Genomic DNA, 27,663 nt, shown 5'->3' with positions numbered 1-27,663 from the left:
CAAACGCCTCAGGTTTCTTATAGAAAAGGCTGAGCTGGGTAAATATCAGATAGTAAACCGAGTGCGTATTGCCGCTGATTTCTGTGGTGTTATGTCGAGAGAAGAGGGGGGTTAGAGCATCCTCTGAGAGGCCATGAGATGCTCCATGGCACGAGTTAAATCTGAGCAATCACAGTGCATGGAAAAGAACACTCAGGCAAAGATTGGAGAATTGAAAGCAATCCCTGTCGAAGCACGTGGAAGACACTCCAAGCGTCATATAGTGAGATATAATTACTATAAGAAAGATGCCCCAAAGGGAAATTTGAGAGATGCAGCCTGTATGTTTCCTGTGTTTAGTAATTTTTTTCCCCCCTATGGTCCCTGTGAATCCTTGCAGAGTGCTCGTCAGCATTCCTGGTACATCTCCAGCTTTTTGTATGCTGCTTGTTCCCTGGAAAGCATTTTCATACCATAAAATAAATGAGTTTGACTGTGCCCGGCCGCTTTATCTGCTTCATGATGAGAATCCCAGTGGAAGGCTCCTGGCACCGTGGTCCTTTTCTCATGAGCCTTTTTACAAATGTAAACACTTTACATTGTTTGTTTTGGGTTTTTTTACTATCATCTGTCAGGCTATAATTACTTTTACCACTAGAATGAGTGTAATGTCATAGAAAATTATCCCCGTATGAGTTCACACTACACACATGCACACATTTAAATTCCGTTTACACTACCATGCTTCTCTTATCTGTTGACCCAAAGGAAGACAAATGGAGGTTACTTTAATATTTATGAATCTTGTAGTTTTTGCTTACTGTCCTTAGTCTTTCATTAAAACCAGATTTAGCACCAGGCCTTTTGAAAAATCATGTCCTAACCGACTCTTTCTGTTTCTCTGTGTCCTCTGTCCCCTCTCACCCTTGTGATCACCATCTGTTTATCCATATTGTATGATCCTCTGTTTCTGGCCCCCGTGGCTCATCACCAGACGCTACTTTTGGCCTCCTGCTCGGTGTGTTTGTGGTCTGTGGCCTGGCATTCCTGGGACTTCTTACATTTGTCTCCTGGAAGCTGTGCTGGGTACCTTGGCGGACTAAGGCCCCCTTTCTCAGTCCATCCCTCAGCCCGCCCCTTGGCCCACAGCACTGCCCGCTTCAGCCGCCACTCTTGTTACCCAGCCCCCAGCAGACGCCAGTCACCATGGCAACAGAGAAGGTGAAGGACCCCATGGGCTCGATTGGTTTCCTGGAGGCTGCGGTGAAGATAAGCCATACCTCTCCTGACATCCCCACTGATGTGCAACTCTCCATGAGGGAGCATTTCCTGCGCCGCACACAACGCATGCAAAGGCAAACAACTGAACCAGCTTCCTCCACTCGGTCAGTCACATACATGCATGTGCATGCAAATCTGATGACACATGAGACTGTCTCATGTGGTTATTTATAATATGTGTGCATATGTGGAGGATTATGTGTAAGCTGAATTCAAGACATGGTGTTATCTAACGTGGAATAAAGTGTGTAAACCAGGGGGAAGTCACTGCTACATATAAGGATTAACATTTTCTAAGTAATTTAATAAATTAGTAAATTATAAATAACATTGAAGAATACTAAACTCTGCCTCAGAGGCACCTCTCTCCAGCTTAAAATTACTGTCTATAAGACTTTCTTCAGAAGTATAAATATAACACAGTTTGAAGAGATTACTTGCAGCTTTACAAGCACAATTCCACGTTACCATTTAGTTAACATCAATGATTTATTATAGCTATTATGCATACTAATACATGGCCATGGTATAGTATTGTATGGCCTATTCATGCAAAAAGACAATTATTCACATTGAGAAAGGCTTTTTTTTTTTTTTTTTTTTTTTAAAGGGTCGTTTTACCTCGTTGCTAGGTGGTTGCTAGGCATGCATAATTTTGCTTTCGTGGATATGGATATAAATTAAATTTTATTGTCATGAAATTAAAGTTATAAGATGCTTTCATCGGATGTTATAGGTACATAAATGCTAAAACCAAGTAACTTTTGCCAGTTGATGGGAGATTACTAGGGAACGTACTGACATCAATATATCTGATGTAGATAAGAACCCTCGGGTTACTATAGGCAAAGTAGGTAAAACCCGGGATAAACTTTTCTCATCTTCTAGGTAAACAATTGAAACGATCACCAGTGACAACATAGGATACCAGTGATTGACATGTGGCCTGTTACTAAATACATTAGAGGGTTACCTAGGCAACTGAAACGAGCAGCTGTCAAACTGATGCTTGACAAGTGAATTTCTTCCAGTGTTCATGTAGCTTTCAGGTCAACTTAATGCCAACTCCTGATGGTTTAGGAGGGGTTGGCAGACAAAGAAACCAATAAAAAGACAGACAGGATAATTTTTAAAGGATAAGAATTTATGTTCACACCACTGGGGCTCACTGAGCTGTCACAGTACATTTAACTTTAACTTTTTACACTTCCTGTTCAAATTTTCCCATCAGGTGTCAGGGATAGGGATAGCTCCATACAACAGAAATACAGGCCTACTTACTGTAGAAATACAGGTCACATCCTTTTTTTTAAGGCAAGAATGAACTTTGATCGACTGCCACTATAGCAGAAGACATAACGTGATACATTTGGTTGTATTGTGCCAACACTAGTTTAGTTCAGAGTCAGATGCCGAACACTCATAGACATCACATTAAAAAGCACGGAGTCTTGTCATTTTTTAAACCTGCATGTTAGTCGGATAGTGTTCACTTTGAGTAGCTCAGAATCTGAAATAAATGCCGTGACACGGTGAGACTGTAACCTTTGAAATTAAGAAAACCAAGGAAATGTCAGAGAAACCATATTCACGTGAAAGACCTTTTCATATGTGCTTGTCCTAGAGAAGGCAAAATTTTAAACTAAAATATTTTTAGTATAAAATATTTTATATTTAATTAACCGTGCCACCGTGCTGCCCTAATATTAATAGGGCAGCACGGTGGCACGGTGGTTAGCACTGTTGCCGCACAGCAAGAAGGTCCTGAGTTCAATTCCACCATCAGGCCGGGGTCTTTCTGTGTGGAGTTTGCATGTTCTCCCCGTGTTTGCGTGGGTTCTCTCCGGGTACTCCGGCTTCCTCCCACGGTCCAAAGACATGCAGCTTGTGGGGATAGGTTAATTGGATAATCCAAATTGCCACTAGGTGTGAATGTGCGAGTGAATGTGAGTGTGAATGGTTGTCTGTCCCTATGTGTTAGCCCTGCGACAGACTGGCGACCTGTCCAGGGTGTACCCTGCCTCTCGCCCTATGACAGCTGGGATAGGCTCCCGCGACCCTGAAAAGGATAAGCGGAAGCGAATGGATGGATGAATGGATATTTAATATTCTAAACCTGATTTCATAGTTTTAATATCTAAACCTAACTAAACAAAAAAAAAGAGATAGTAATGTCAAAAACAAAAGTAATATCAAATTGTTAAAAAAGCAGTCCTGCAAATGACTAATTACTGTTATTTTTGTCTTCTGGTTGGAGGTGTTGTCACTTTACTATCTGCAGTCCCATCTTCCTTCAGTGTATTTTTGCAGGCTGCCATTTTTCATTACATTGTGAGATGTTAAACTGGTTATTTTTGTATTAACTTACAGGAAGACTTTCCTCACCAAATGTCAGTCTGTGACTAGTTGAAAATGAGAATATGTTATCATTTTACCACAGCTCAAACTACAGCTATTCCTTCCCACTTGTATTATTTTTCTCTTTTCTGTCCTTGTAGGCACAACTCATTCAAAAGACACCTGCCTAGGCAGATGCAGGTAGGCAGTCTAGACCTAGGAAATGACTACATGGTGGACAAGGATGAAAAGCCCACTAGCATCGGACGTATCCAGCCAGAGCTCTACCAACAGAAGGTCCCAGAATCAGAGGACTCATCCAACGACAGCAGCAAAAACTGTGGCAAGATTAACTTCTCCCTCAAGTATGACTATGAAAATGAGTCTCTCCTTGTCAACATCCTCAAGGCAGTAGACCTGCCAGCCAAGGACTTATGTGGCACATCTGACCCTTATGTGAAGGTCTACCTGCTGCCCGACCGCAAGAAGTTCCAGACTCGCGTCCACCGGAAGACACTCAACCCCACATTCAGTGAGAGCTTCCAGTTTCCTGTGCCTTATGATGAGCTGGCCGCTAGAAAGCTCCATATGAGTGTTTTTGACTTTGATCGATTTTCACGGCATGATATGATTGGTGAGGTGGTGATGGAAAACTTGTTTGAGACGTCAGACCTCTCCAGGGAGACAAACATATGGATGGACATCCAGTATGCCACCAGTGTAAGAATCTATTGACTTTTTAAACTTTTCTATTAGAGTCTAAGTCAAATGAGTAATAAGTAAATGAAAGTGATGTGATATTAAAGAGTCTGACAGAGAGATACACATCCTTTAGTTTATTTAAACATTCACTGCCCACTTCATTTGATAAACTTGCTCAGTTGCTTATCAATGCAAATATCTAATCAGTCAATAACAAGTCAGCAAATTAATACATTTATGAATACAGACAAAGGAAGATGACCAAGTTAAAAATGAGCATTAAAACTTGGAAGAAAGATGAGTTTTTAATGTGGTTGTTGGTGCCAGACAGGCTGACTGTTTCACAAAGAATTCAGGCAACTGGTGGTGCAGTGGTATGGGCAATATTTTGGGTTGCTTAGCACCAACTGAGGATTATTTAAATGCTACAGCCTACCTGAGTATCCATTTGGACATGGACATGAAAACCATGATGACAATGTAGGACATACAGGGAGTGCAGAGTTATTAGGCAAGTTGTATTTTTGAGGAATAATGTTATTATTGAACAACAACCATGTTCCCAATGAACCCAAAAAACTCATTAATATCAAAGCTGAATGTTTTTGGAAGTAGTTTTTAGTTTGTTTTTAGTTTTAGCTATTTTAGGGGGATATCTGTGTGTGCAGGTGACTATTACTGTGCATAATTATTAGGCAACTTAACAAAAAACAAATATATACCCATTTCAATTATTTATTTTTACCAGTGAAACCAATATAACATCTCCACATTCACAAATATACATTTCTGACATTCAAAAACAAAACAAAAACAAATCAGCGACCAATATAGCCACCTTTCTTTGCAAGGACACTCAAAAGCCTGCCATCCATGGATTCTGTCAGTGTTTTGATCTGTTCACCATCAACATTGCGTGCAGCAGCAACCACAGCCTCCCAGACACTGTTCAGAGAGGTGTACTGTTTTCCCTCCTTGTAAATCTCACATTTGATGATGGACCACAGGTTCTCAATGGGGTTCAGATCAGGTGAACAAGGTGGCCATGTCATTAGTTTTTCTTCTTTTATACCCTTTCTTGCCAGCCTCGCTGTGGAGTACTTGGACGCGTGTGATGGAGCATTGTCCTGCATGAAAATCATGTTTTTCTTGAAGGATGCAGACTTCTTCCTGTACCACTGCTTGAAGAAGGTGTCTTCCAGAAACTGGCAGTAGGACTGGGAGTTGAGCTTGACTCCATCCTCAACCCGAAAAGGCCCCACAAGCTCATCTTTGATGATACAGCCCAAACCAGTACTCCACCTCCACCTTGCTGGCGTCTGAGTCGGACTGGAGCTCTCTGCCCTTTACCAACCCAGCCACGGGCCCATCCATCTGGCCCATCAAGACTCACTCTCATTTCATCAGTCCATAAAACCTTAGAAAAACCAGTCTTGAGATATTTCTTGGCCCAGTCTTGACGTTTCAGCTTGTGTGTCTTGTTCAGTGGTGGTCGTCTTTCAGCCTTTCTTACCTTGGCCATGTCTCTGAGTATTGCACACCTTGTGCTTTTGGGCACTCCAGTGATGTTGCAGCTCTGAAATATGGCCAAACTGGTGGCAAGTGGCATCTTGGCAGCTGCACGCTTGACTTTTCTCAGTTCATGGGCAGTTATTTTGCGCCTTGGTTTTTCCACATGCTTCTTGCGACCCTGTTGACTATTTTGAATGAAACGCTTGTTGTTCAATGATCACGCTTCAGAAGCTTTGCAATTTTGAGACTGCTGCATCCCTCTGCAAGATATCTCACTATTTTTGACTTTTCTGAGCCTGTCAAGTCCTTCTTTTGACCCATTTTGCCAAAGGAAAGGACGTTGCCTAATAATTATGCACACCCGATATAGGGTGTTGATGTCATCAGACCACACCCCTTCTCATTACAGAGATGCACATCACCTAATATGCTTAATTGGTAGTTGGCTTTCAAGCCTATACAGCTTGGAGTAAGACAACATGCATGAAGAGGATGATGTGGACAAAATACTCATTTGCCTAATAATTCTGCACTCCCTGTAGTAAATGAGGGCACAGTCTATCTAGTGCAGGGGTGTCCAATTCCAGGCCTCAAGGGCCGGTGTCCTGCAGGTTTTAGATGTGTCCTTGATCCAACACAGATGATTTAAATGGCTAAATTTCCTCCTCAACATGTTTTGAAGTTCTCCAGAGGCCTGGTAATGAACTAATCATTTGATTCAGGTGTGTTGACCCAGGGTGACATCTAAAACCTGCAGGACACCGGCTCTAGAGACCTGGAGTTGGACACTCCTGATCTAGTGGATTCTTCTTAGTAATATTTACATATATATCTCCCTTAGTTCAAATTACTGGCACTGTGGCATTTATAAAGTAAAATATAATACAACTGTGACTAAATCAAATCTTTTTTTAATTTTAAATCTTCATCACAGTTCAATCAAGATGCAAATGTAAGATTGAAAAATGATAGAATTTAAAATGAAGCGCACTACCGGCTTCTGGATGCTCATATTTCACCTCAGTGCTCCATCAAAACAAACGATCTGATTTCCTTGAGAAGCTCTCTGTATTTATGGTCATGCTCCACCATCGCTGGCAAATATGGCTCAGAATGCTTAAAACCTCACTACATTTTAGGCTAATACATAAATTAGCAGCAAGAAATCATTATTCCCCAGCAGATCCTTGAGCTTCAAAGTGAAGAATAAAAATTTATGTAAAGCCATAAAAGAATATTTTTGACTCACTGCACACTCATGCAGGCATTTTTCTATTGACTTTGTTACTTGTTGACAACATCCAGGGGCCATTTTTAGGAACAAATTGTTTGTGTTAGGTGCCTCGGACCCTTCATCATTTTATCACCTCGTCTGAGCCCTCACATCTCTCATAAGCCCCACCCCCACTCTTGTTGGACTTCTTCAGGGGTTGTTCAGTAATCTCAACATTATTGCTTAGAGGGCAGAAAAGCAAGGAGCCTTCTCCTTGGCACACAAACTTTATTGAACCACCAAATGATTTTACGACAAAATCCCTTGCTCGTATTAAATTCCAGATTGGCAACATAAAGAAGGCACAGATGGTGCAAGGATTTAGTTAAAACAGAAAACAAATACAGTATGATGTAGTGTTCGATGTGAGACTGTGTACAACACTCTGCAGCTTAATGAGCGGAAAAGACAGCAGTATTGAGCAGAGTGAGGCACAGCAACAAAAAATAACCAGCAGCTCTTCTCTCTTCACAGATCAATGAGCGATAGTCATCAATAACATCAACCCACAAGCGTGACTTTTATAAAGAATCCAGAGGAGACCAGATACTTAGTCACTTCAGACTATTTCTCATGTGTGTTCAGTGTAGCTATTCTGGGAAGGTCTTTAAAGGGCTGATAAGTAGCATTATTTATTAGCTCTGACTGGGACTGAAAGCCAAATTCGTTGTAATAAAACATCGTTATGGTAGAATATGACAAGAAAGTTGTTTAAATTATTTAGCCTCAATTCAGTTTTATTTTTATATTACCACAACACTGTGCTTTATATAGCAAAGTAATGACTGTACAATATTACAAGAGGGACTCCATTGATCCGAGAATCCCCTGTGAGCTAGCAAATGGCAAAGGTAAGAAGGAAGTCCTCACTTTTAACAGGGAAAGCCCTGAAATAGGCTCAGAGAGAGGCAGCCACATGCCTCAACCCCTAAGAGCTGACCTTTTGGGGTTTGAGGCGAAAGAGAGAAAAGAGGAGAAATGAGAGAACAACAAGACAGCAAGTGAAAGCACAAGACTACACTCACTGGCAACTTAGGCATTTAGGCATGTAGACATATTGAAGTTCACCTGGTGGAACTTTAAATGAAACTTCAGAAGAAAAGAAAGATAATTTTATGGATTTGAATGTGGTGTGGTTGATTGCTGATCTACTGGGATTTTCCACACGGGGTCTACAGACAGTAGTTTGAGAAAGAGAAAATATCTATTGAGCAGCAGTTCTCTGATGCCAGAGGTCAGATGAGAATAGCTAGACTGTGTTGAGCTTATAGGAAGGCAAGACTAACTTAAATAACCACTTGTTAAAACCAAGGTAGGCTGAAGAACACACATCTATGCCATGGAGAATTAAGGCAGTTCTGAAGGCAAAAATCAGTGGGTCCAACTTGTAGTCCATTTTGTATTTCAGTAAAATATAGGGTCAGGTCCTGCTGTTCAGCAGAGCATCAAGAGTGATGATGCATAGTAATTATCGTCAAAGCTGCTTTTGCAGTGACCAGAATCAAGTCATTAGAGCCTCTTATTTTTTTGTTTGGGTTTCTGGCAAAGTGTGAATTACCAAAATTACAGAGGGGATTGCCTAACATATGAAATGAGAAAAGACTGCCATGTAACCCATTTATTTCAACAAAGTAACTGTATTCTAATTATCACCTATTTAAGGGGTAACTGTAACGGAATACAGTTTTTGCATTTTAAATACATAACACCGGGACATGTATTCGGTGTCAGACATGTTTGCATTGCTAAAAAAATTCATTTGGTTTAATCTAGAGGTGGAGCTGAAGGAGGCTGAGCATGATGAACATGGGCATGCACCCTGACTTGTGAATTCTTCAGACAATTCGCATTGCATTTTCCCAGTTTGTGGTTAATAGTTCTCACCGTGGTTTGCTGGTGTCCCACAGCCTTAGAAGTAGCCTTATAAGCCTTTCCTGACTGATAGATGTCAGATACTTTGTTTCTCTGCTGCTTCTTTGGATGATGTGTAGCTTTTTGAGATCTTTAAGACTACATCACTTTGTCAGACAGATTCTATTCAAGTCATTACTTGATTCAATAGATCTGCTAGCAATCAGGCTTGGGTGCAGCTAGTGAAACTCGACTTAGCTTTTTTTTTTATGTGGTTAATCACTAAAAACTGGATTTTCTATTTACTCGGGTTATCTTTGTCTAATATTAAAACATATTTGATAATCTGAAGCATTTAAGTGTCACAAATGTGCAAATAAATAAGAAAACACTCAATACCTTTTAACAGTTCTGTACCTAGAAGCTCAATCTGATATTTTTGTACCAGGGAGCTGGCGTGTTGAGTCTGACTGAAGTGGATATTTGGTTTCTGATATGCTCATCTGGGTGATCTATAAAAGTTGAGTTCTCCATTACACGTGTCAAAACAACTTTAACCGAGTGCTCTAGTTTAACATCTTATCATTTGCCAATTAGCACCAAGTCTCAGAGTGCAGTCTCATAGACCAAAGCACTGACCGAAAATGAAAAGTTCAGTAATCACCGGGATCATTCTAGGCCTTCAAATCAGTGGTGATTTCCCTTCTTTTCATCCGGCCATCATGAGGCTTTTCGCTTTGAGCAAAACATCTAAACAGTTTTTTGATTGATCGCATGAAAAAAACTTTAAGGCTATCCATCCAATTGTTCTTTAGAGAATTTAATGTGCACTAAAGAGACACTTGGACTTAAAGTGCCAAAACACGCCTGAGAAATTATTAATGCAGTGCAGATGTTACTGACTGGCACCAAAACAGCCTGCATTTCTACAAGAACAATCAAAGTGTCACTTTATGCTTTTACAACGTCTGACACTTCTGCTGTGCTCTCACATTATGGCTCAACCTTCACACCCTTCAAACAAAATCCCTCACATTGGCAGCGCAGAAAGCCAAATCTCAGCTGTATGTCTGAGGAGACGTTAAGACTGCAGCGCTCAGACAGACGTGTTGGGATTTGCCAATCAGTGCTGTTCTCACTGAGCTCATTCAGGGTGATTAGGGGTCTGTTTAACCTTAATACTCTTTTGGCTAATAACACATTGGACAGATAACAGGACACTCATTCTTCTTGAGACTATTAGCTCAGCAGGGACTCAACGCAGGACTGTCAGCTGTGCTTAGAAAGTTTTCGACTATGAGAGCTCTTATTGGTGCAAACCTGTTTTTAAGACTGATTCACACTTTGATTGCGTGTGTAATTGGGTTACATTTCATTGGAACCCTAATATGTGAATTGGATGTACTCTGTTTTAATTTATTGCCATTGGCAATGATCTGGAAACATCTAAATTCTGACAGCGGTGAAAGATTCAATTCTCTTTGGCAAAGTAAATACTCGTCTTCTGTTGCCGTTGATACCAGACAACAACAACTCTGATGATGGATGTCTATGGAGGGGAATGATGGTGATCAGGTCACAAATATGATCCAAAACGTAAACTATACATTCATTAAAAACATACAGATGCATGAGACGTTGCTACTTCCTACATCAGTGCAAGAGTAAGATCGTCTGTGGCTGCTCCTCCAAATATGGTCGCATGTGTCTGTAACTTCATTTAGCTGTTTATCTTGTTGTCACATTTTGGGACTCTTTGCAACATATTTAGCCTGTTACCACATGTATTAAATAGGTGGCTTCTAACAATACTTTTGTGATGGGGCGTGGTCTGAGGCGTGGCTGCGAGGGTGGCGGACACTCCTGGACGGCATCCGCAATCACGCCTCGCCGGCTTTAAAGTCTATATTGGGTCTTGAGTTTGTGTTGTTGTTCATGTGTGTGTTTGGTTGCGAGCTGAAAAGCTGCAGCCGTGTTTGTAACAGCAACCATAAATAAAAGAAGTATGCTGAAAAGCATGGAAACTTTGTCGGGTCTGTCGTGCCCAATCCTGGGTTTTGGCACCACTGTAATAAATCCACGACAGACCCGACCAAGTTTCTATGTCCAGGTGCGTCCGCCTCCCTTGCAGCCACGCTGCAGACCACGCCCCACCATAACTTTATTTAAAGATATAACACATTTTTGGGCCAGCTTGAAAGAAAGGCACATGCAAAATGTAAAAGTGAGATCAGAGGTCAAATGTGACCATACACCAGTATCTTTTTCTAAATAGGCAGTAACATTTTAAGCATTGTTTCAAAGATGAAGGAGATTTTTTTAGGAAATCGTATTTGACATTTAGGAAGAGGTCAAAGGTCCAAGGTAATGTTATATATCATCCTCTATGCCTATATGTCGTCAATACAAACAACGGCATATAGGCATATATGCCTATATGCCTATATATGCATATATAGGCATATATGCCTTAATTAAAGCATAATTATGCTTTAATTATAAATTATGCTTTATAATTAGCTGAAACTGATGAAATGTTGTGGTGCACTTAGAGAAGACTGACGAAGAGAACAAGAAAGGAGTTCAAACACAAGTCTTGATTTTAAATATTTCTTTTTGATATATTTAAGGTCCATTGAAGCAAACAAAAAAAAAACATTTGCAAAAAGTGCAAACATTTCAGTCTGTGTTGTGCTTTCCTCAGTGTAAAATGAGCCATGCACCATTAGTCACCCCATATGTGGCTCACTCTACGGGTGACATTGTTAATAACTTGGGCTTTGATTGGACACAGATGAATTCAACTACCAGCTGGTAAGGTCATACCAAACACATTAGAGTAATATAATTCTGAAACATTAGCACTTTCTGGTGCACATAATAAAACACTGGAAATGAGATCTACATGTACAGATAAACAGAAAGCGGGTCAAATCTAATCTGTTTAACTAATTTTATAGAAAAATGCACTTGACTCTCAAATTAATTTGTCTCCTTGTGAACCTGTGGCATTGTCTCAATGTTGGGTGGAGTCCCACTCTTTACTCCAAAAATAAAAGAGTCAAGAATCTCTTTGCACATGTCAGATAGAGTAAATATGTACTGGATTTTTCTATAATTGTACAGATGTAAACATTTCAAAATGATGAACGTCGTGCAAGTCGTGCAAAATACAGAAGACATGTTTTCTGCTTTCTGGGTTTTCATTCACTTAATAATTCACAACTGTTTTTCTCATAATCGTTTGCAAATGCAAAGTCAGAAACTGATCAAAGGCTTTTTGAAGTTCCACTAACATCTCCTTTAGAGATGTCTGGCATTAAACTTAATGCAGGGTGGACCCTTTTGGCCTTGAATAACTGCTTGAGTAGTGTAAAATGTATGCAGAGGAATATAGAACCATGGCAAGCGATTAAATATTGACACGGATTGCAATTAGACTTCAAGGTGGCTGTAGAGTCTAAGTAAGCTCTTTTATAATGTAACAATCAATTAAGAAATGTATAGTATTATGTATCTGTCTAGAAATTATTAGCTTCTTCCATCATGCAAATTAATCTTTAAGGTTCCTTGCTAGTGCTTACAGTTCCCTTTTGGGCAGTGCCGTCTTTGTTTCAAATCCAACTGCAGTTTCATATCCTCACATCTCTCTGCTACCTCAGTCTAACAAAGAAATCTCATCTTAAAGACAGAGGAACTCTAAAGAAAATGCAGGCAGCCCTCCAAACTGCAGTGTACTTTATGATAAAAGTATATGCTGCATTAAACCTGAAATGGATGGTGCAGAGATCCAAGAACAGGAGCACAATGCAGCTGCTTTTTGGTACCAATAAGGGGAAATATTGCATTATTTTGCATCAAATTGACTCTTTAATGCATCTTTGTGTGTAATCTGTGCTCTAAATAGATAGCTAGTCTCAGCTGTGAGACTAATCGGGGCATCAGATATCTTCAGAATCTTCAGAACAGATAACCCAGTAGTGCATTATGCAGTCCTAGCTTCACTCAGTCTAAGTGCTGTAGTGGTTACAAAGAGCCGACTTTAAACAAAATATAAGCATTGATCCCAGAAACAAACCTTCAGTAAGAGACAATACACTTATTGTACATCACTTCTCCCTGAATCGAAGCACCGGGCTGAATGTCAACGTGAAACTAAAAGAGATTCTTTTTTTTTCATCTGTGCTCGTGTTTGTTTTCCCGCAGGAAAGTGTCGACCTTGGAGAGATCATGTTTTCACTATGCTACCTGCCCACTGCAGGCAGACTCACACTTACTGTCATCAAGTGCAGGAACCTAAAGGCCATGGACATCACTGGATACTCAGGTGTGTTGTGTTGTGCCTGCACTTTCAGCTGCACTGACTCAAAATGAATGGTGCTCCTTTGAGAATCCAATTGTGAGCATGTCAAATTAAATAAACAAAGGAAAGCTCTCTCCCTAATGCTGCGTTCTGTTTATATCAGCAAATATTAATAAGCAGCACTTGCAATATTAAGACAATGTCAGCAAATAGTTTCAGGCGGTGTGTTTATTTTAATGTCCCGCTGTTCCACTTTTTCTATTAAACATTTTCCCTACGATACTGATACCACTTATGAAACGTGACATTTATTACACGTTAAATGCCAGGCTTTAGGTGTAATTCGGAGTGAAAGAGGTAATTTTATTCCAGTTTTAAATGACATTTAAATTTTTTTTATGTTATTCACAATTTTAATCCTTGGAGTTTTCGTGGATTTAGCTGACTGCCATTATCTCGATTTACTGAACCGTGCCTTTAAGTATATCGGGCTGTATGCTCTGGCTTTTTTAAGGTGGCTTACATCTGATTAGTGTAGTATAATAACTCATGCAAAGTGATTTATTACTAACAGATGAAAATTGAAATCAGCATTCAGGAGACTCTCTCAGTCATGCTTTTTAGCAGTTTTCTATGGCCTCTCCTTGTCTTTGGTTAGATAAGACATTCACTCATCTACGTTTATGCACATTACTGATTCCTGGTTCCCCCAGTGTTGCTTTCATGTTAACACTATTAACACTGTATTCATTGGACTTCTTTGAAGATGTTTTGGCAGTCAAAGTAACCACAGAAGCTTTGTTGTTTTTAAAATTTGCCAGAGGCTTTCGTGATAATTGCTGCTCTGGCTGCTCCTGAAAGAGACGTACAACTTGGAAGTTGTCCAAACGTAATGATATTCAACTATAAAGACACATTTTCTGCCCTTGTTTATCCTGTTTTCCTCTCACCTATCAGATCCCTACGTGAAAGTGTCCCTCATCTGTGATGGGAGACGTTTGAAAAAGAAGAAGACGAGCATTAAAAAGAACACCCTGAATCCCACCTACAACGAGGCCATCATCTTTGACATCCCACCGGACAGTATGGACCACGTCAGCCTGCACATCTCCGTCATGGACTATGATTTGTACGTATATACTTGAGTTGCTCATTCAGTAATAGTGAAAAAATGTTTCGGCTTTTTGTCTGATACATTTTTATCCATTTGCCTTTTCATTGAACATATGAAGCTCCCACAGCAGTCATGATCAGGCTGACCAGATACCAAGAAAACTAAATGTAAGGAAAACAGTGTTTGTGTGGGAGATGTTTGCAATGCTGGGAGGCAGTCTAAAATTTCTTGAAAATAAAAAAAATGAAATAAATGCACATGTAACCAGATTTCTATTTAACAAATAAAGGCCAAATAACTGATTTCACAAAGTAAATTTTCCAAGTCTCTTGCTAGGTAAATGCAAGAAGGATAAAGGGTATAAAGTCCTGTATTGTCTTTTATTTCAGTGTTATTTTAGCAGCTGTTCTGTCAGCTGGGTTTCAGTGGGGATGCATCCATAGATCGTCAAACCATATCCAACAATTTAAGTAATTTCTTAGCCGGTTGTGACACACATACACTGTGTCACTTCATGCCCTATTTTCACTTGTGTGAAATTTAATATACGTAATAAAAACCCTTTCCTGACTTCTTCACACGCACTCAGTAAAAGTAATACTTTAGAAAAGTTCACATCCTGCAGAGTATCTATTTGCTGGCGCATATAAACTACAGTTTATATGTTATTTAGTTTTGTTAAAAAAAAAAAAATACTAATTTATATATTACTTGTACACCTCAGAATTGGTTCAGTTTGCATATTTCTAGGCAGCCTCAGACCACAAAAGCACAACATTGTCATTAGTGCCACAACTGACTGAAGCGGACTAGTGATGGGATTTCCGGCTCTTTTTAGAGAACCGGCTCTTTCGGCTTGGCTCACTAAAAAGAGCCGGCTCTTTCAGCTCCGAACCGGCTCTTCAGGTTGTTTTGTTGCTTTAATTAATTTATTATTAACAATAATATAAAATTATACACAAAAGGAATTACTAATGTAATAAAAAAGTTGTTTTATTTATATATGTTTATATATACTTCTGAGTTTTTACGTACTTCTGAGTTTTTACGTGCTTTGGGGTTTGTACGTGTTTTGGAGTTTGTACGTCCTTTGTCTCTAGGGGCCACCGTAAATATACTTTTATTTATTCACTCCACATAAAATTTTTAAATAAATCATATAATACAAAAACTAACTATTCACAGTTCAACTTTTAACTATTTAAATTTTCAGCTTTTTCCTTTTAAATTTAAAGTTTAACAACACAAAACACTACAAACCACAACACAATTAAATATAAATTAAAACATGAAAACAAAAAGAACATGCACATTCTCTGTCATATGGACCTGCATGAATAAACTTTCGGAATCCTTTATCATCCGCAACTGAAAATAGTTGTGGATGATTACTATACCTTTCTAATGTGACGTTGATGTCCCTGGCTCTCTTTCTCTCTCTCTCCCTCGCGCTCTGTTCCTGTGCTACTGCGAGTGTAACTACTGCCCCTCCCCCCTCTTCCCAGCGCAAAGCACAAGGCTCGCGTGCGGAGTGAAGCGAAAAAAAGTGTGAGAGAGAGGGTGTGAGAAAGAAAAAAAAAACAACCCACAGCTCGCGATAAGGAGCCGGCTCGCCTCGTTCACTTCGGCTCTAAGAGCCATTTCGTTCACTAAAGCTGACTACAGTCATGGTTGATGCTGGCATACATGTCTGTGTCATATGTTGCTGTGTGACAGGCAGACTGTGGATCCAAATGCAGGAGGCAGATAACAAACCTTGACTCAAAAAACAGCTTTATTGCTGTAACTCGTGCAAAATACAAAATAAGAAAAATTTAGACTAGGCAGGAACCAAGAACATATGGAACTGGCATTATGGAAACAATACAGACCACACAGGGCACGTAACCTCAGGGAGAATGCGACAAGGAACGACGGGAGACTCAGACAACAAATACACACCAGGTAATGAGGGGAGAGGAAACAGGTGGGAGACACAGTGGGAACAAATCTGGGATAACGAGATAAGGCAAGTAGGACAAAATACAGAACAGGAGCAGGAAATAAATAATACAGAAACACAGGCACAAACCTACAGAAGACAGAAAGACAAACAAACACGGAGATGTGACTGACTGAGGAGACAAAACTAACTACAAAAACAGGTATGACTGACATAGTAATGTAGGTCTTTATGGATTCATAACACATCCAGACACCTCTTTTGCCAACATCATTCCCATAATGTCTGCTACTGAATATGCCTGACATGAGCTGGGTTAATGAGGTCATCCGAAGCTGCCACAACCAATGACCATTGCACAGCTGCAGGCTTCAATCATCTAGAAATGGAGAGCATTTCCTCACCAACAGATCTTAATACTCACATCTATGTACAGACAGGAGGAAGGAGGCCTCATATGAGATGTCTCCTATCTTCTTCTTTGTTCTGCTCTCCTTTTAAGAATCGCCACAGCAGACCATCTGTCTCCATCTCACCATATCACATGATCTTCTGTCACATGGACGTTCTGCATATCCTGCCTCACTACATTCATGAGTCTTCTGCCCGGCAGCTCCTCCTTCAACATCCTTTGTCCAGTATATCCACTATACAGGACAACTTTGCCCAGCCTCCAAATTAGTCTCTACCTGACGTGTTTCTCTTATAAACTGATTTATAATCCTACACCTACTGGTCCAGTAGAGCTGAAGATGCTTTTAGTGTTGTATACACGTTATAGTCCTGGTGTATAAAGTCTATTTAAAACACAAACTTTCTTTTTGACTGGAATAATCACATAATCATTTCATTTGAAGTAGGAGACATTTTTTATGGGGAAAACCCCCCAAATATATATATATGTATATAGATCATATTTTATCTTTCTTATTAGCAGAGCAGTACCAGGATTAGAGGTGCGACCCCAAGTGCTTTCTTTACAGTCTGCTATTATGCAAGGAGAAAATCCAGTGCTGTTAATAATCTCGGGGATTATGTGTTTCCTCCATTTACACTTCACATTGTTAGGAGAGCAGAGATCAGATCTGAAGCGAGTCAGTTCTTCTGCCACAGAGCGGATCAGCTGCAGATCCACCGCGTCAATCGGCGGGACAACCACACTCAGATTTGTGTCTCCTCTGATTACAAAATGGGCGTCTTACAGTTATAAACAATGTGATGTATGAGATGTCACCTCAAGTTAAATCAGACGTATTCATACCAGTATGCGTGTGTCCCTACAGGGTAGGTCATAATGAGATCATTGGTGTGATGAGGGTCGGATGCAGTGCTGAGGGACTTGGCAGGGACCACTGGAACGAAATGCTGGCCTATCCGCGGAAGCCCATTGCACACTGGCACCCCCTGCTGGAGCCCAAGAAATCTGAGAAGGAGGTAAGTTTGAGGATGGATTATTCTGTACGTGTTTATGATTTTGGATGAGGAATCAGGGTGCTTAGCTGGTAATTCTCAGCCTACTTAAGGAACATTGCTATAGGGAAGAGGATTCAAACTGTGAAGGGCTCTGAAGGAGAGACTTGAAGAAAGATGCTGCTTGAGGTTTGAGTCACAGGTCCACGGAGCGCTTTGCAAATTAACTTTAAAGTTAGTTGTTTGTCTAATTTGGCTCATTCATCAATACACTTTGGAGCAGCCACTGGAAAACTGCTTATTGAGGTAATTAAGTGTACTCTTTATGAGAATATTGATATCTCTAAAAACCAAAGCAAAATCCATAAACATCAAAAAACATGATTGTTGTAAAACCTGGACTTCCTGGACCTGGAACTCTTCTTGACCAATCGATTAGTGCAATGATAGCTGTCGGCACATGCATTAGCATCGCACAAACAACAAATAATAATAGATAAATTGGCTTAGCACAATCAGCAAGAAAGACGTTGACAAATAGAAGTTAAGAAGCGACTAAAAAGCAGCACAGTTTTACTTTTTATGTGTACCTTACAAGTAGGAAGTCAAAACTTAGAATTATGCTACATGTGTACCAAAGATTATAATGACATAGAAAATATTTGCTTGGTTTCTTTAAAATATTCTATATTATTGTTACTTTTTTAAAGTTTCCTGTTTTTTTCAAATGGGGCCTATTATCCTAAAACTGTAGCTCCATATTTTCATTCTCAGACTGAAAGTAATCCCTATGTTTCTTATACCGGACTTTGGTGAAGCCTGTCAGTTGTTCCACTGTCTCTAATGAGCTTCTCTTTAAGCCAAGCTTCTTCCGATTGGCTGATCCTCAATAATAGAATTTTGAAATTGTACTTGGGTTGGTCTCCTATGATCAAACTGGCTCACATTAGTACATTACAGAAATCCCTTCCTCCTGACATCATACGGAGCCAAGTGTAGAAAAAAATGAAACTGAGCTTTTAGAACAGCTTACTTACATAAAGGCTTTATTCAAAAGTTAACCTTTGCCTTTCCCCTTTGTATATACACTTACCAGCCACTTCATTGGGTACACCTGCTCAACAGCTCATTAGCACAAATACCTAATCGCTCAATCACATCAGAACAACTTATTTAGACATATAGACATGGTCAAGAGGACCTGCTGAAGCTAAAAGTGAGCATCAAAATGGGGATAAAGGGTGATTTAAGTGACATTGAAAATGGTATGATGGTGCCAGACTGGTTGGTCTGAGCATTTCACAAACTGCTGATCTACTGGCATTTTTCCCTCACAACCATCTGTAGAGTTTATAGAGAATGCTCAGAAAAAGAGAAAACATCCAGTGAGCGGTAATTCTCTGGGCAGAAATGCCTTGTTTATGCCAGAGGTCAGAGCTGCCTGGCCAAACTGCTTTAAGCTGAGAGGAAGGCAACAGTAACTCAAATAACATTTCTACTAAAGCTTTCCCACCAGGCTTGTGCTGGTTCTTAATCTAGAGCAAACTCTGTATTTCATCCACTCCTGGCAGCTAAGAATAGGAAAGTGAGGCTGCAGTTTATGCAGGCTCACCAAAATTGGATAAGAAAATTCGGGAAAATGTTGCTTGCTCTCATGAGTCTCGATTTCTGTTGCAAAATTCAGATGGTAGGATCAGAATTTGATGTAAACAGCAACCTGCATTGTATCAACAGTTCAGGCTACTGCTGGTGGTGTAATAGAGTGGGGAGATGTTCTTGGCACATTTTGGGGCTCCAAGTAACAGATTATATTTTTTTAAACCTGACAGCTAACTTAAGTATTGCTGCTGACCATGTCTATGCCCCTATGACCACAGTTTACCCATCTTCTGATGGTTACTTACGTAGGATAACGCACCATGCTTAAATCATCTCAATTTGGTTTCTTGAGCGTAATGATGAGTCAAATGGCCTCCACAGTCATGGGAGATTCCCATGAAGAATGTGACACCAACAAAGTGTATTAAGCAACTGTGTCGTGCTATCATTTTAACATGGATCAAAATCTCTGAAGGTTTCCATGACCTATTTGTAGGTGATGGAAGGCAAAAGGATATCCAACCCAGTACTAGAAAGGTGTACCTAATCAATTGGCTGATGAGAATATAAGAAAAAGAACCAAGGAAACACATACCACGTCCACTTTCAATGCAAATGCAGCTACAAAGCAATTATCAATCAGAATACACATGAAGCAAATTTAAAAACCATGGTAACTTTAGGAAGTAGTGAGAGCATTGCTGAACCCATGGCAACAAATTCAGTCTTTAATTCTGCATTATAGAAATTGCCGTTCCAAAACTTGATGGATATTTAAAGCAAATTTCATTATACACAAGCCAGCACTAAAGATAACAACTGTGGCTTTCTTTATTTCTATTATAATTGCAGCCAAATCATAAGGCTTTTTACAGCTAGATGTGACTCTATTACATTTTGCATCATTAAAGAAAGTTTTCTGGAAAATAGCTCCAAGAAAATGAAAATAAAAGAAAGTTCTGCGGAATAAGGTGTAGGTGATTAGGGAGCTTTCTTTGTTTTGAATTCAACATTTTAAGGCACAGAAGAAGAAACAATGATGAGATTTTGTATGTTTAGTGCTGAGGTTTCATGCTACTTTTTTGTCACTTACTGAATGTTCTGACACACTGATTTGACACCTTTGTTTGGCCGATATTGAAAGTGAGCAAAGCGACATATGTGCCATAAATCACTGCCTTGTGTCTGTGTGCCCTGTAGTGGAAGGCGAGGACAGCCAGCTTTGACAGCCAGGGCTCCTGCCCTTCACCCAGGCCCCCAGCCAGTCCCTGAGCAGAGCCACCTGTGACCCAGCAGCCCAGAAGGGGGTTTCCGTCCTCCTGCTAAACCACTTCCTGTCTGTCTGATTGAGGAGAAATACAACCCCAGCGTGTGTCCCTCTCCCACTTTCTCCCTCTGTTTCTCCCTTCCTCGAGTCTAGTCCCAGAGCACTCCCAAGAACTGATCTCGGACTACCGTCCATCAGTTAGTTGTGTAAAACCAACTCTGTTTTCGGGTAAAAATTTAGGGTCCTCAATTTCAAACGTGGGTGTTTTGATGGCCCGAAGTCATTTGGCGGACATGCAGTCTGCAGATACTGAGCCGTCTGAGCTGAGACGAGCTGATTCTGGTGTCCTCACAGGAGACTTTTTAAACACTGAAGATTCAACATTGCACTGCAGAGACGTTTGATGAAAAAAAAAGCTCAGTGGGATATCACTCCTTGAAAGCAGTGGAGGTTTCACAGAGGGAAGCTGAGGACATGGCCTCAGCAGAAAAGGAGAAGACCTTAAGAGATCTGAAGCTTTTTCAAAACTCTACAGCTGTATAAGAATAAATGATGCTGAGTGTAGCATTTTGGAAATATTAGATATAAAACCACTCCACCATTCGTTATTGTTTGTGATGCTCCAGCTGAGTTTGCTGTACTTCCAGTTTCATCACTAACAGAAGCAATTATCAGATCTCCATCTTACTGAAGAGAGGCTGAATCAGACTGAAACTAATATATTGTCAGCCTGACAAACTGCAGCTTTGGTGTGTTTTCAAAAGCAGACATTTCACATGACAAAGAAGAAAAGCTGCAAGATTATTGGGCTTCACAGCAGAGCAAATTGGCTGCATTGCAGATTTTTTTCGGGTCTTTGTCCATTTTCAGCGTAAGAGGTAGGAGGTTAAATTACCACACAAAGGCACAGCCAGATTTTAAAAGACAAAATATTATTTTGACACACAAACGTTTTCACAGAGGGAGCTGCAAAGGTTTCTGTAAACAGTGAAAATGCGAGCACACTTTACACACCCTTACCTCTTTCTCTGTTTGATGTTGCAATCTCACCCTCTTATCCAGGTGAAAACTCCCACCAACGCTCATGTTTTCTTTCAGAGAAAAACACCTTTCAGAAACACTTTTGTCACATATTGTGTTTTTTTATGTTATTTTTTTTCATCTGATTTTGGTGGATGTGTATAGCTTTATGTACAGGCATCTGCTGGTTACCATATGTATGTTTTATCTAAACAGAAAAAAACAGAAGAGAAATATAATGATAAGGCTAGATTTAAAAAATGACTTTAATTTATGTAGCCTTGTTGGTGGTAAGGATTTAAAATATTAAATGAAAAAAACAACTTTCTTGATGTTTATGCTGTCTAATTATACTGCTGGATTCACTTACAGGGATAAATTAGGCTGGATCTGTAATATGTGGCATTTGGAGGATATTTGATGTGAGAAAATGTTTGATCTGTATCAGTATTATTAATTTGATTGGTCCCTGGTAATTATTGGCTCTCTATACAGTAACTCAAGTTTTAGTTGGATAAAAGATGATGGATGCAGTCTGCGTATCTATGGAATATACACCTTTGATATGTTTGATACAACTGCCTTTTACTCCAGACATCATACCGAGTTACAGTTTTGAACGGATCGTTGCATTGCTTTATCGTACTGACTTTACAGACTAGCAGCTGCAATGCTGCACAAGTGACGATGATGCAATTTCAGTCAAGCTCCCTCATAACCCTTACATACAATGGATACTAAATTTGTGTAAGTTTAATTAAGCACTTACTTGAACAAGTTATGAACTCGGGTTTTTCTTTTATATCCAATTATGTTAAGCTCATAGACTGTATATAAAAGATGTCTGCAGCCAACGTGATATGACCCTTTGGTTAATAAAGTCCTGTTGTGAAGCTTTAAGCTGCCCATTTTTACCATTACCATGTTGGTGTTTTGGAGCCCTATGTGTTGAGAGAGGGATGGATGATGCTGAGAAACCGAGGAACACTCCACTCTCATAGGGACTCATCGGTAGTGTTGGGTGTACCATGTTCCAAAGTAACACATTATATAATATTATTATATATTAGTATAGCATTTTTCAATATCACAGTAATTTAACATATTCGTGTACTACATTCAGTACTTACATTACAGTTACAATTTTGTCATTACTTACATTCCAAAGCGTCACTTTTTCTTTAGAATTAAAAAAACAAAAACAAATCAAACATGGCCTTTTAAATGTATATTTACACAACAATCAGATGATTTGGAATGATGATCTCAGAATGGTCTACACCATTTAAGGAGTGGAACTTTGGATATTCCTTTTATTTTTATTGCACGAAAGAACAAGAGCGCAATGGCAAAGTGCAAACTACATCTACAATAGAAACAGCCACATTGTACTGCTCACACAGCATTGGCTCTTTGCAGGCATCTGCACAGATAGCATGCTAATGCAAAAGCTAGCAAAGAAAGCACATTGTAGGTTCTGTGTTTGTAGGTGACACTAAAAGGCAGATCTGATATGTTTGTCCTCAGTGAGACAGGGATTTGTGTCAGTTTGTGCATTATAGCTTTGGGTTTATATAGTTAGCTGATTATTAAAGGAAAACACAAAATTAATTTAGCAAGTGTAACCAGTTAATTTCCCGAATGAGTAATTATGTAATGTACTACATTACTTATGAGGAAAGTAATGAGAAATGTGTGATGTATTACTTTGGAGTAATGACCCAAATACTGCTCATCAATCATAGCCTAGGCCAACATAAAGCACATTCTACTTTATTGTTTTAAATGCTAGTGGCAAATTTGACAAGAGGTTTACTGAGACTCATTGAGCAGAAGGGTTTTTCTTCCTGTAGACTTGCAACCTGATGAGTCAGCCTCTACTATTTATTGGAAGAAAACTTGCTTAAGGCACTTTCCATATTGGCTTCACTTTTCAAACAAGGAGGCTATGTTCATCTTTTATTTACAGTCTATTGTTTAATCCCCCAAACGTTAACTGATTTCTGTGACTTTTTTAGTTTTCTCACAAGTACTTAAACAATGTCAGGAGACCAAATCAGGAAATTACCTAAGCTGTCCTTTCTCATATGGATCACACAATATGACATAATCTGAAGTTCTGTCACTCCCAGAAATGATACCTTTTGGTTTTAACAAAGACTAGACAGATCATGCAGGAGACATTACAACCATTCAGAAGCCGTGAAACTTCTGGACTGTTAGCTGCATCACTCCCAAATTAGCACAATCAATTATCATACAGACTTTGTACTGAGGAGCTGACAGGTTAAAGATCATCTAATGCAACAAATATTTGAGCTTTTACAGATTCTCCATCATATAATAGTTAGAAAAAGTCGGCACCCAGAACTTTCAGTGCATTTGTAAAAACACCTAAGATTAATAGTATGCTGCAGCAGGCAGGTTTTTATTTATTTATTTATGTATTTTTTATTCAGGGCAGATAGCAAAATGAAGCACAAATTGCAGTATCACATAAAATGAATACAAGCCATTTCATAGTTCCTAGCTGGTTGCCGGCATGGCCTTGACTGCTCTCTTATGATCAAGTTTGACACTTATTAAGATGAAAAGCAGTTTTTTAACTGAAAATATTTCGTCATGGACCTTTACGCCGAGGCCGCTGAGATTCCAAGGTCAAGGTCCCCGAAATTCAACTTTATACAAGATGTTTTGTACATGCACGTATGATATCAATTTGAAGCTCCTAGGTCATGTGATTCTTGAGTTATCGCATAAACACCCATATGGAAAAGATATATATAAATCTTATAAAGTTTGTATCTGTCTTGTGTGAAACTTGTATGTAAAGCATATAAGAGTGAAAACAGATATAAGATCCCTTGAAAAATTATATAATGAAACTTGTATGTTTTGGATACTTACGAAAACAATGTATGAAAGTAATGAGAAAGTGGCCACTTTCATGAGTAAATCATGTAAGCCTTATATGATTTACTCATGAAAGTGGCCACTTTCATGAGTAATCACATATAAGTTTTTACTATTTCTTTTCCATATGGGCAGACTTAGATGTCCACACCACCTGCCCACCAGGTGTGGTGACGACAAAACTCCATCAGCCTTTTACAGCAGAGAAGGATGGGTCGGGCGTGTCCTTCCTGGCCCACCATGTCCCAGAATTCATAGTGTGGCCCAGCCAATTCCAGTTTTCAACAATGGCGGTCGCTACTAAGTTTTAATATTACTCTTATTAATCTTTCTGGGTCACAAAATAAACTTTTAAGATATTTTCAGGCGAGAATGTGGGCGTGTAAACTCTGCTTGGTTTATCAAGATATCACACATCTGCAAAAGTGCGCCGACATTTTCGGAGGCGTCTGTTACCCACCAGCTCGATAGCTAGCTAGCTAGATAACAGCAAACTCCCTGCACATCATTTTCAAACCCCCCGCGGTCTTTCGCTACTCAGGTTAAACATTATATATGTGTCGCTTAGATAACTTTAAAATGTTATTGTTTGGCTTTTTTTACTGTTTTATTTGTTCGTGAGTAAATCAGTTTGGCTGAGATTAAAGTTATAGTTTTCACACAGCTGAATAAACGTCAAACGGAAAACTGATTAAACAGACGTGTGAATGATCGAGAATTTACGTCAGTGTCCTGTTATATTTTAGATAGAAAGGAGCAGATGGCCAAGTTTATTAAACTCCACCGAGACAGCTGGTGACGCAAAACTGAAGGCTGGACTGTTCAATTTCACAGCCGCTCACTTCCGGTCTACCCGGCCTAAGGAGGACCCGGTCCACGTAGACCGTCAGGAGGATGCAGCCTATGAATTTGGACCCCCCCACAATGTACTTTTTTTTTTTTAATAGGCCAATCTCTCCTTCAAGGTTACTTTGTGGTGAACCTCCCGACTGCTCTCATTGAGGATGTATTTTTAGTCTACCACTTGTGCATCTGCTTTTTAACGTGGACCTCAATCACACAGAAACTCCTTTATCATACTAACCTGACTTTCATGTTATTTTATCTCTGGTTATGAGCGCTAGCTATCCAGCAAAAAATCCAGTGAAAAATAGTCACCTATTTTACTGTTTTTTTCTGGCAACTATATTCTTATTTTTTATTACTACAAGTTACCCTTGTTAATAAAGATATTCTGTGGTTTTCTGCCTACCTGCTGCATGCTCATACACAACTCTTTGTAAACAAAACAAAATTTAACTAAAGCTATGCTAATATTGTATAATTAGGGATTTTTTGTTTTAGCTTTGTAACCAGAATAAACATTTATTTCATAATTTTCTGGAGTTAAAATCAGGACATTTAGCCCAGACATGATAATATGCAGAGTAAATGTTAAGCAGCGAGGCTGACAGACAACATTTAAAGATTATATTTGGTAGGGCTTGTACAGATAAAAAAATTTTCTGACATGAGGACCATTTATTAAATAGTAATTTTGTGTTATAACATCAGCCTACAGCAAATTTAATCTAATATTTAACAATGTTCTTGGCAATGGCACTCAACCGTCTAGACATCTCTGGCAAAGGAATACTTAAACTGCAGGCTGCTGTACAATGAACATGCTGTTTATCACAGAGTCTGTGAAAATGTCATTGAAAAGTTGGGTCCAGATATCAAGACATGAGCAGATGGATTCAGCAGACCGAGTAGGGCCTGTTTTAGTAATTTCCTTCATGGGAAGTTTACCCAGAGAGAGCAGTTTAATACTGCTGTATTTCCGTAAGAGGCTGGGATGACAAAGCGGGGGCAGCTGATGGGTGGACAGGTCAGTATCTATAGAGCAGTGGCATTTCTCTAATTGGCACTTGTTACCATGAGAGTGAGTCAGTGCATTATTGTTTGTGCTTGGTGTAATCCATCATAGCATCAACACCCCTTTCACAGATGTTTGAAATTTGCTCTCATCCACGCAGTTTTCAATGGTGAAATTCCTCTGTAGACTAACACCAATATTCATCGATTTCTAATATCTTATTTAAATGTAAAATCTGAAACATGTGTTGAAATATTATAATGTAATTTCTGTTCTTTTATAAAACGTACTTTATGATGGTCTAACAATGTGGTGTGTTTTCATAGTAGATAAAATCTGTTAAATCAATTGCCTCAGTTTATGGACTGTTTAAAGACCTTCCTTCTTTGCCTAATATTGTAATGTTTCTTGATATGATCTCATATCCCTTCCAACTGTTATGATAGCACTGAATTTCCAATTTTTTATCGGGCATTTTGTATATGTAATAATAGATATGTTTGAGAAAATGTTAGTTCAGACAAATGTCTATTATGGGTTCCTTTTAGAATTTAGATCATTATGGAGATTCAAACGCTGAGTGAACCATTGTGTAAAAAACTGAAATGGCATAGAGTATTTCCACCGCCTTCTTTGTGTCTTAACAAGTCTGAAAATCCACATCAGAAAATTGCTTGTTGTTTTTTTCTCCCATGGGGCGTGATGTGTTATCAGTTCTGTGACATGATTTTCTTTTCTTTGATTAAAAGACTTCTGCAAAATAGGCTCTGTGCTGAGAATTTTCTGGCAAACACACCATATAATGACAACACAGCCAGCGGCTTAACAAGCAGGACTGAGCACGGAGGAAATGGGATTCCGACTGAATCTAATGGTCGAATTAAATGAGGGGTGGACACACACACACAGCACACAGCAGTTAGGACTTGACAGGCTCTAATAAACTGAATGGCATTTTCATAGTTTTGTTTGTTTTGTGTCATTTTTTATTTAAGATACTAGCTAAGCTCTGTATATATTGTATTTCCTTTATGTGGATTTGGAAGACTTTTATCCATGTTGCATTGCAGGAATAATGAGCCTTCAGTTATTGATTCTACTGGATTCGTGTTCGTGAGAGTGTAAAAACTGAGTTATAAGGGGTCAATATGATCAGCTTTTCACCAAGTAGTGGGAAGGTGACCTCAAGAAAAGGCCTCCAATAATGCTCACTAGCATGTTTGGCTACTTCATTGATTTTTCTTTTGTTATAAAGGAAGTGTTCTGCTTATTAACACTCCACATTGCAACAGTTGAGCACGT

At 39.3% G+C, this 27,663-nt stretch overlaps 1 protein-coding gene across 1 annotated transcript in view; it reads left to right on the top strand.

The window, feature by feature from the left end:
- The window catches only part of syt6a (synaptotagmin VIa), a 49,700-nt gene extending 22,645 nt beyond the window's left edge, over positions 1-27,055 (top strand). The window contains exons 2-7 of the mRNA XM_080899760.1: positions 974-1,364; positions 3,759-4,317; positions 13,142-13,262; positions 14,196-14,367; positions 17,578-17,728; positions 20,504-27,055. Of these exons, the coding sequence (XP_080755886.1) occupies positions 1,186-1,364; positions 3,759-4,317; positions 13,142-13,262; positions 14,196-14,367; positions 17,578-17,728; positions 20,504-20,575 (1,254 nt within the window). The 5' untranslated portion in view covers positions 974-1,185 and the 3' untranslated portion in view covers positions 20,576-27,055. The remainder of the gene's footprint in view (positions 1-973; positions 1,365-3,758; positions 4,318-13,141; positions 13,263-14,195; positions 14,368-17,577; positions 17,729-20,503) is intronic.
- The last annotated feature ends 608 nt before the right edge of the window (positions 27,056-27,663 follow it).

This window comes from Rhamphochromis sp. 'chilingali', assembly GCF_963969265.1.
Source record: "Rhamphochromis sp. 'chilingali' genome assembly, chromosome: 12".
Taxonomy (NCBI): Eukaryota; Metazoa; Chordata; class Actinopteri; order Cichliformes; family Cichlidae; genus Rhamphochromis; species Rhamphochromis sp. 'chilingali'.
Note: the sequence above shows the minus strand (reverse complement) of the source record. Positions and strands in the feature narration are given on the sequence as shown.